The sequence below is a fragment of the Phodopus roborovskii genome, unplaced genomic scaffold, assembly GCF_943737965.1.
Source record: "Phodopus roborovskii unplaced genomic scaffold, PHOROB, whole genome shotgun sequence".
In the NCBI taxonomy this organism is placed as follows: domain Eukaryota; kingdom Metazoa; phylum Chordata; class Mammalia; order Rodentia; family Cricetidae; genus Phodopus; species Phodopus roborovskii.
Window position 1 is genome coordinate 19482568 of NW_026126459.1, and position 10585 is coordinate 19493152.

The 10585-nt window shown below is 43.4% G+C and overlaps 1 protein-coding gene across 1 annotated transcript in view; it reads left to right on the top strand.

The window, feature by feature from the left end:
- Ano6 (anoctamin 6) overlaps nt 1-10332 on the top strand; it is a 173474-nt gene extending 163142 nt beyond the window's left edge. The window contains exons 19-21 of the mRNA XM_051189739.1: nt 949-1151; nt 2823-2928; nt 7395-10332. Coding sequence (XP_051045696.1) covers nt 949-1151; nt 2823-2928; nt 7395-7601 — 516 coding nt within the window. The 3' untranslated portion in view covers nt 7602-10332. The remainder of the gene's footprint in view (nt 1-948; nt 1152-2822; nt 2929-7394) is intronic.
- Nucleotides 10333-10585: the final 253 nt, after the last annotated feature.

Below are 10585 nucleotides of genomic sequence, written 5' to 3' on the forward strand. Positions count from 1 at the left end.
AATCACTCTGTGCCAAAAACATGTCTGTTCTTGTGCTCCAGCTGGTGATTGGCCCTTTGTCCTTCCTGCAAACCAGTTTCATATACTGAGTTAAAAGCCAAATTAAAGATCTTTGGGGAAGGTCCATGCAGTTCTAAATAGGCGTTTTCATCCAATATACTTCTGCCTGTGATAGACACAGACTCCTAATTGACCTGTCTGTGTTCCTTCTATGCAGAAACATACTAAACTGTGTTATATGATAATTTATGATTTCAGAACTTCATCCAGTTAATCTTTCAGAAGTTTGGATGCTCAGATATTAGATGTTTTAAAGCTACCATTGTTTCCTGACTGAGTGAACAGAACAAACCCAATCTAGTTATTCAGGCCATGGATTGTCTAAGTAAGTCTAAGATACCATGGGAGTAAGGAGTATGACTTTAGTGGCCATTCTGCAGCTATACATCAAGAGAGAGGTATATTATTCAGTTCTCATTCTTCTTTGTGAGAAAAAAAAGTGATTTTTATGAAAAAATCAATTTTGTATGAATTTTTTATTCCATAAAGCAAGATTATCTTCCTAATATTGACCTTAGTGTTATAAAAGCATTCTAAATCTAAACCATGGCAGACTCCCAGTTCTCTTTAGTAGAGCTTTGAGGTCAACCAGATACCACACTTTGAACAGCACAGATTTACGTACAAATTATGCAAGTCAGTCCTGCTCTTCATGGTGCCACAAGACGATTACTCTCAATGGTGTATTTCAAAAACTCAGCGAGCAACTACTGGGTCTTTCCCTCATGACTCTGCTTAGAATGGAAGACCTCCCAAAGTGTCTTCTACTTTAAATATGTACACCTCACACTTAGAAATGCAACTTGATAAAAACAATGATTCTGTCATATGGCAAGCCATAGCTACAAGTCTAAACTAACATTTCCTTTCTCATTTCCCACAACATAGGCCATGATCATTGCTTTCACATCAGACATGATCCCTCGCCTCGTGTATTATTGGTCCTTCTCCATCCCTCCCTATGGGGACCACTCCTACTACACCATGGATGGCTACATCAACAACACTCTCTCCGTCTTCAACATCACAGACTTCAAAAACACAGACAAAGAAAACCCGTACATTGGGCTTGGCAACTATACCTTGTGCAGGCAAGTTTGGATTTACCTGTTTAAAAAATGTACTTCATCTTATGTGGTATCATTTGAGTCTATGTTAAGGGATAGTTTTCACATGGTTTTCTTTTATAATAATATTATTCCAAAAAATTAAAGCTAATAAAGACCAAGGGTAGGACTTTTAAACCAAATGTGAAAAAGAGTTCAAATGGATACATCATAACTGATAAAGAACCTTATAGTTCTTAGAAATACTAAGAGTTTTACACATTCAAATCATTCAGTTCTTAAGACTGCCTTTGTGAGGCTGGGGAATGTAGCACAAGTTCTAATTTGTCTTAATAAAAGCTCAGAGTCAGATATAGGGTTAAATGCTGAAAGATCAGAGAGAAAGAAAGGAACAAACCACAGCCACCTTATCTCCCTAACTTCCCAGCTGAAAAGAGACCAAGTTCCGGTCTCCTCCTGCCTTATTACTTCTTCTCTGTCCAGCTATATCACTTCCTGTCTGTCTGTACAGACCTCTAGACCTCTATGGTTAGCTAGTCGCTAGCTCCGCCCTCTGATCTTCAGGCAAGCTTTATTTGTTAGAGTACAAATAAGATATCAGTAGCTCAATTGGCAATTCTTGCCAAGATTGAACAATGCATGAAACCAGTAGTGGTACATGCTCATAACCCTAGCACTGAGGAGGTAGGTGCAGGCGAATTGCTTCTAGTGGAGGCAAGCTTGGAATGCATAGTGAGTTCAAGGCCAGCCTGGGATACAACCTGAATTCAAGGCCAACCTGAAATACATGGCCAAACTAGTTCAGTAAAATGAAATAGAAAAAAAAATGAAAAAAGAAAAAGAAAAGAGGCACACAGGCTGTAGCTCAGCAGTAGGAGTGCTTACCTCCCATAGGCTTGTCCCTGGGTTCTGTTCCCAACATTGAAAGGAAAGAGGAATAAGACAGCTCAAGGACAACCTAAAGCTAACAATGACATGCTAGCACCTCACTTAGCAAAGACATAAAGATGGATGGAGTGAGGTGTCTCCAGTGCTCTGCATTTGTGGCTGGAAGGTCAACAAGGATGGTGCACCCTAGCTCACTTACCGGTTGGTAGGGTTGAACATGTAGGTCATGCAAGTTTATCTTCTCTACTACAGATTCTTAAACCCAAACTCATTTAAGGCAACCATTCAAAGCCATTCTGGTTCAGATCTTCAGTAACACAATGGAGAAGTGGTCTGCTTGTTCGGACTGTACATATGCTGATCTCAATAATTGCATTCTTGTGGGTCTAATTGTTTACAGCCAGGAAATTAGAAGTGACTGCCTGATGCAGCAACAGAGTTAGGTGAAAAGCTCTGACCAGTGTGCAGTATTGGGTGCTATGGCCCAGTCAAGATGATCGCTTGTTTTATGTCTTTTCAAAATGCAAGGATAAAGCCTTGGGGAAAATACGTAAATACTTGGTTACTTTATAAAGATGCACCTTATTTTACACAGCTAGAATCTGTCATTTTCTGATAACATGCTCAATAAGTTACTACTGGATAAATTTCCTCCAGTATTCGATACCAAACTGAACTTTAAGTGAAATGTATGTGATGTCCAATTTAAAAATCATTGCATCAAAGAAGACTGGTTTTAAATCGGGCCCTGGTTTACAATATTAATCAAAAAGATGTGTCTCCTAATATGTCTTGTTGTGTTTTCAGGTACCGAGACTTCCGAAACCCACCTGGGCATCCGCAAGCGTATAAACGCAATATCTACTATTGGCATGTGATTGCTGCCAAGCTGGCTTTTATCATTGTCATGGAGGTGAGAGAGCTATGCTCCCAGATGGTCTATAGTCATGCACATTCTTAGGCCATCTATGCCCTTTAAGTATTGCAGACTCTATAAAATGTATAATCCTTCCTTCTTACTGGTTGCTAATGACGGTTTGAGAAAGGGCTAATCAATGTTGGCCTGAGAATAGATCTTCCATAATATGAATGAAATGACTGTCTGCTTTAAATGTGAAAAAGTGTGCTATGTCCAAGGAGATTTGGTTCCAGTTAGTACAGTATTAACTGGGTTGGGTGTCTTTTGTACTTTGGGGCTCTGAACAGCAGCCTGTTGGATTGTGAAAGTCTCTGCCTGTAGAACTGTATTGTATCTGTGTTACCATTCAGCCGCTGCATGTAGCACACCCAACACTTTCTAGTGGTTTTTTGTTTTGTTTTGTTTTTTCTCTCTTAAATTAGCACTGAGAAATGACACAGCTGTAAGTTGTCACAGCTGTAGTTTGTCAATTGAGCTAGCCAATGTCTTTCTCAGAGCAGATTAACTAGTAACAAATTATGGAGCCTCAAAATGTGTTGTGCAGAGATCTATTTTCTGATGGTCTTAGGAGCTGAGACACTGCCCAGAAGCAAAATTACAGTTATGAAGTAGCAATAAAAATCAATCTATAGTTCGGGGTTCCTAAGACCATTGGAAATGTCTGTTTTCTGGTAGTCGAAACATATAGATTGAGAACCTCTGACCTATATATACATTGTAGCCTCAGACAAACATAGGTTGGACATAGTGGCATGTTTTTATCCAGCACAGGGGAGGCAGAGGTGCCTCATCCCTGTGAGTCTCAGGCCAGCCAGAGCTACACTGTGAGACCCTGTCTCCAAAACAAAAAAAAAAAATCCAAAACTCTAAAGAGAATGCTTTCTCACAGGTCATAAATACAGAAGTCCTCGTAGAATGTGTGTAGAATGTAGAACCTGCAGGATATTTTTAAAAAACAGCATCACACCATATTGATTTTAACCAGAAAATGAACCCCACAGCCTGTGAGTGTTAGCAACCGCTACATGGATGAACTTGAAGATGAGTCTTGCCCCTCCTCTGCTGTGCTCCCTTCCACCACACCTGGTTGCTGCACCCTACTGCACACACCAACTCTACTGTTCTTCCCCCAGTGAGATCAGGGTCCCCAAAGACATGGCAGGGTTTGCCTTCCACACTCCCCTTCCTCTACCAAAGTCACTGAACCTGATCCAGCTATAGTGACTGTCCATCAGTCTGTCCTGTGGTGAACTCCTTGAGCAGCCCCTCCACCCACATGTTACCTAGCCCTGAGCACCACCACACAGCCAACCTCTGACTCTTCCATAAAGCATCTTCGCTTGAGGCTTCCAGAAAACACTTTAAGCAGGAAAGAGAAGTCAAGGAAAGTGAGAATGTAGTGGCATCTTGCCTGTGAACCTCTAACAGTACACTGCAGCATTTCTCTGCCAGTTTTCTCTTTCTGCTTCCATCCACACCTGAAGCCATGCCCAAAGGGGTGTGGCCACTGTTACAGGTACACAGGCAAGATGCCACTACATGAGAATGATAAAGGGCTCAATTCAGCAAAAGGAAGTAACAACCATAGACAATGCATCCTCGGTAGTAGATCATCTAGTATAAAAAGATCTATGTGCTTAAAGGGAGAAGTGACCTTCAAATCAATGACAGAGATGTTTATCAGCCTCCCTACAAAACTGCAGAGTTAAGTCTCACTTGTGACCAAGTGGGTCTGACTGACATCCACAGAACCCTGTGCCCAGGGTAACACACACATTTTATTCCTCTCCACAGAGCAGCATCTCCCAGAGCATGTCACCTGGGAAGCCACAAAACAAGTCTCACTCAGCACATTTTTAAAACTTAAAATCATACCAAGCGGCTTTCCTGAGAACAGTGCAATTAAAGTAAGAAATTAATCAGAAAAAAATCTAGGGAAGTACACATGTGCAGAGAAATTAAGTGACATTCTCAAACAGCCAACAAATGAATAAAGAAATTAAGAGGGGATTTTTTTTTTAACCTTTAAACAAATAATAGTGGAAACAAACATGCCAAAACCTATGGAATATAATAAAGGTCATACTGAGGTAAGTTTCTATCAGTAGACACATCAGATTAGCAGAAGAATCCCAAAGAGCCTGTTGTCTTACCTCAAGAACGGGAAACAAACTTCTCTCCTCAGCTCGGTCAGAGCCCAGCACCACCAACCTCTCTGCTTGGTTATCCCAGGCAGCTGCCTTACTCCCATGTGTTCTCGTATCCACTCTGGTCTACCCCAGACTCACCCTCTGCTCCGAACAGTCTGCTACTCTGCACTGTAGCTTTATCCTCTGGCCAGCTGCTCAGGACAGTGTTCTTAGAGTCCTTCCTGCCCCTTTCCCCTTCCTCTCACCCCTGCATCCAAGCCCGTTGGCTTACTCCTCAACGGTAGACCACCGACCACTTCTTATAGTCTTGCCGGCTTTCACCATGGGTTGTTAGTTTACTCTGGCTAATAGTTTCTTCCATGGTCACATGCTGCCTTCAGGCCTTTACTGAGACAGCATCCCGAACCAGGAAAACACTATGGAGAGGTAGCTACTCCCCTTGTGGCAGCCAAAAAGTAGAGAGTAAGGGATAGAGTCCCAGTGTCCCCTTCAAGTACACACCACAATAACCTAACCTCCTCCTACCAAACCCTATCCCCTCAATTGAATTGCAGGCTGCAGCCAACATTTAACACAGGGTTTTGGAGAAACTTTATAGAAATCAAGGTCCACCAGGCCAGAGGCACCATCATTTCTTGCCTGGCTGGGGCCTGGTCTCTGCCTGGAGACCACTATGTTCTGACCTCAGAGTAAAAGCCAGAGTCTCTACTGTTCTACCCAAGGCCTCACACTGTCCAGCCATGTCTGTGATCCTCCCTGTCACTCCTTCCTTTCAGCCTCTCCATTCTAGATCATGTCCTGGAAGCTTCCCCTACTTTGACTCTGCTTTCCTGGTCTCTGCATAATTTGTTCCCTCACCCCTTAAACCCTCTGACGAGTTATTTATGTGCAAACTACTCCTCATAGTGTCTATGATGTGTCCAGCATCCTGTCACACTCAGTGGGGTTGCATTGTTCCGGGTTCTCCCAAAGCTCTAAGCACTTTTTGACACTAGGCGCAATCCATTTTTTAAGTATTTTTATGCAACTCATCTATCCCTTTTGCACCCCCCCCCCAAAATATACAACATAACCAAAGGGACTTTAGGATGGTGAGTAACAAATGAAGTTTAACTTCATTAGCAGTCACAGAAATATAAAGCCAGATCAAAGTCAGAGGGTCTGTTTGCAAATGAGAAAAAATTAGCACCAAGCACTGACAGGATGAAGCACAGCTGACACTTCCCAGGTGCTGCCCCTGGTACAAGCCAATCCAGTGCAACTGCTGGGGGAAAGTAGGTTGTTACTTTGTAAAACTGGACATTCATTTGTCCGGGTATCTCAGCAGCGCCCCCTTGGAAACTTACAGAGATAGTTCCAGGATCTACATACTCACAAGGGCACCACTGCTAATATGAAAACTGGAAAGCAGCCCAATGCCTATCAGTAGGGAAAGAAATATGTTACAGTGTAGTCACCAGGAACATTGTACCACAGTGAAAGGAATTGAATGTGCTATGGGAATGGCAGTGAAGAATTTTAAAAACAGGTTTTGAATTGAAAAGGGATGTTTTTCCAAAGACTGTGTGGAAGGGCTGGAGAGACGGGCCAGCAGTTAAGAGTACTTGCTGTTTTTGCCAAGGACTCAGAAACAGTTCCCAGCAAACACAAGGCAGCTCACAACTGTGTGTTAACTCCATTCCTGGAGCTCTGATGCCCCCTTTTGTCCTCTATAGGCAGTGTGCAAGCATGGTATGCATACATGCATATATACATACAGGGAAAACACACAAAAAATAGTTGTTAAATGACTATAAAGTACTACCTATTTTTATAATGCTCAAATCAAGTAAGACTAAATTTACTAACGGTGAATACATACATATTTTGGTACTTTTCTTTATAAGTACATGTAGGATAATATTGACCTTTGAGAAAGGAACAGGGAATTATGAAAAAGCATACAAAATACAACAGCACTGTCAGTGGCCTGACTTTGTAACTTGCAGAGGATGTAGGGGACATGTTTTTATTTATTCTTACTACATAGCCTAGATGGACCTCAGACAGTCTCTTGTGATGTATTATTTATTCTTCACCCTTTCTAAGTAGCAATTATATGGGTGAGGATGCACACACTAGGGATACACTTCTTCCCATGTGCCAGAGAAACACAGGATAGCTGAATGCTAATAGGTCATTCCTTATATCCTGTTGCTTGAGACTGAAGAGCTACAATATCTGCCCTGTCCAGACACACTGCCAAGATGACAAGCACGGATAATCTTAAGGAGTCGGTGCCCCTAACATTGTCTTCTCTCTCCCCAACAGCATGTCATCTACTCTGTGAAGTTTTTCATTTCATATGCAATTCCAGATGTGTCAAAAGTCACGAAGAGCAAGATCAAGAGGGAGAAATACCTCACACAAAAGCTGCTTCATGAGAGTCATCTCAAAGACCTGACCAAAAATATGGGGCTTATAGCCGAGAGGATGGGAGAGGTGGTTGACAACAGTGTGCGGCCAAAACTCGAATGAGGAAGAGTATATATCCCGAGAAGCACTTTAAAAAGAATTAGCTCTCAGGCATGTCTCGAATTTCTAGAGAGGATGTTGTTCACTCACTCAGGCAAATGGGAGTCTTCACTGTGCCCATTTCTGCCTGTATTGGTTTTCAGTTTCAGCTAGCAATATGGGAACTGAAAAATGGAAAACATTGATCAAGAAAGGCATAAAACTACCTACCTGGAAAACCTGAATATGTTCCCTGTTTTTGATAAATTGGAATTTCAGTAACAGGAAAAGCCTCGAAGCTTGCTTGAGTCCTTCCTGGGGACTTTGTCTGGTCTCAAGTACTTTCCTGTGCTTAATTTTTGCATTTTGCCAAATCTATCCAAGACCTATTTCATCCGTCCTGACCGTAGCATCACCAAAGACCAGGCATACCTCAGCCTTAATCGTTTTTGTGTTATTAACAATAGCCAGCTCAGAATTGAGTCTGGATGCCATATTAGGTGCCAGGTATACTGAAGAGTTCACAGTATTTCAGTCTCTCTTACTACACCCCTAAGGAAGGAGACCTCGTGGTATAAGAAACAACGTCCTTCTTCATTTCAGCCTTAGATAGGCATGAAGAAAGAGGGTATTAAAAGAAGCCTGTCCCTGTTACTCCATGGGACACCTGCCTTCCAGCAGCACTCCCAGCATGCTCTGGGCCCAATCAACATTGACTGCTCTGTAGATCGTGAGGGAGTGCGATGTACCGATCTGGACATTTAATTTACCTCTTCTTGATTATGTAAGATTCTTGGGGAAGTGATAATCAAATGATTGTGACTGTGTTGTTATCACCATTAGTGGGCTGGGAACTGTAAGCCCATCAACTGTGTACAAACTGACTTACCCGGAAGGAAGGCACTACAATCAGCCTGTCTGCTGAAAAGGTTGGTGCCCTGACAGCAATGGGCGTGGTCAGAGCAACAGCCAGCAACTAGCCCTGTCCTGTGAACCTTGCATGGCCAGCTGCACCCACTGGGAGTCCTACTGACCTTTCTGCTTGCCACAGTGACCAGCTTGCTTGCCATCTCTTCATTTCCTAGGTCCAGTATCCCATTTGTAATCCCAGCTGTGCTAGAGACAAATCTACCCGGATTACTGCCATTTGAGGAAGGAGACCCTGGATTTAGTTTGAGCCCCCAGCCTCCTCTCAGCCATCAGGCAGTTAAAGGAATGGCTGGTTTGTCTGCTGGTAACTTGCTGCTCAGCCCTAGCCCACTGGTGCCTTGCCGTCTTTGCTGCTCACTGGAAAGTTTTCTTGAGCTCTGCAGCCTATGCGCTCTCAGCTTTCCTCCAGCACGTCTAGAGGAGACGTGGCTACACCTCAAACCCTTGAGGATGGATGACAGAGGTCAGTACTGGGTGAAGAAGGGAGGGCCTGCCTCACAGTTTGAGATGGGCCTCTGCTGACTAGATTGGTATGGAATGCCTGGGTGCCCAGGAGCCCCAAGGAAAGTGAACAGGTTTAGAGACCTCCTCAGGGCCACAGTTCTAAATGCCCGCCCAGAACAGTGTATTAGAGTGTTCAACATGATTAAGAAAGCAGTGTTCTGGGCTTTTAAGTAGACCAGTGGGTTGGCAGAAACATTTCCCCACCTCCCTTGTACTGGGAGTCCAGGAGCTGCCATAGAGTGTCTACCTGTGCTGAGACATAAACGACTGCCTCCCCCCACACCGGGGATGGCCTCCCTCCACAGCTGACACCAGGTGCCACTCCCTGTCCCCACTCAGACTGCCCTGGAGTGCCTCACTATATTACCTCCTTTCCAGAGCCCATGCTTGCTCATTTCCTAAGGATGTACTCGCACTTTACATAACAGAAAAGGAAATCAGCCTTGCGTCTGTTTTTTCCTCCTTTCTTTGTGTGCACAAAGAAAACTGCAAGTGAAAAGTGCATTTATTCATCAGTATCCTCCAGCCAAGAACTCCCTTCACAGTGTAGAAAGTGCCACTGTGGACAGGAGAAGAAAACACAGACAAAATAAAACAAAACAAAACCGGCTTTTCCGAAGGGAGCAGGTGTGGCGTCTGACACCGCCGGAGTGCTGAAGGCTAAGTTCCAGTGAGCTGTTGGATCCCGAGGCATCAGTATCATTCCTGTGAGGCCTGTGTCAAGTTGGTGATGGAGAGGAACAAGGGACACCTGCAGTGGCAGTCTGCATCTGCCAGCACAGTGAGGTAGTCCCCAGTCCCAGGGCATCAAGGGCATGACAGTGGCCAGTGGGGGAAGGATCCGGCTCTCCACCTGTTCAGCGTTAACCACTAGCAAAGTTTATATTGCCTTCGAATCTTAATCAATGGAATCAGTAGACCCAATAACTCAGGGGATTTTCCTTTACATGTTCCTCAGATCAGTTAGATAGTCCATTAGACATAGAAGGCCTTTATTAGTCTTGAAATCAAACAAGGCCATGTGGTAACAAGTGTGTCAAGTTCTCCTCTTTGTAGTGCACATGCGCCGTGAGTTTCACAGGACACTCTCGTTGGCAGCAGAACGTGATGTGTTGGTTACACACTTATTGTGCTCTCCTCACCTTCCCATTATGGTCGAGAAGTGGAAGCAGTGCACAGCTTAGCTAAGAAGGGGCTGAAAATCATGATGCTTCCCAGGCAATGTAGCATCAGTATTGTTTGTAACTGATGTTTGTTCATTTCTATGCATTTTAATATTTTTTAATTATGAGCATTTTAATAAATTCAGTTTTACAAACAATTCTGTGGGCTAACTAGTTTCAATTGCCTTACTAGTGTTTTTAAGGGAACCAGTTCCTGAGATTTGCCAGCAACGGGGTAAGTATAAGTTAGATAATGGATATATACCACTGCATAGAGTATATCTAAAATGACTTTCCATGGCCTGTGGTTACATGGACTTTCTTAAAAGATTAGAGATAGGGTTTCAGCCTAGATAGCTTCTAGAGATGAGCTGAGCCTATAAATCCAGGGGAACTGCAGACTTCCCAAGC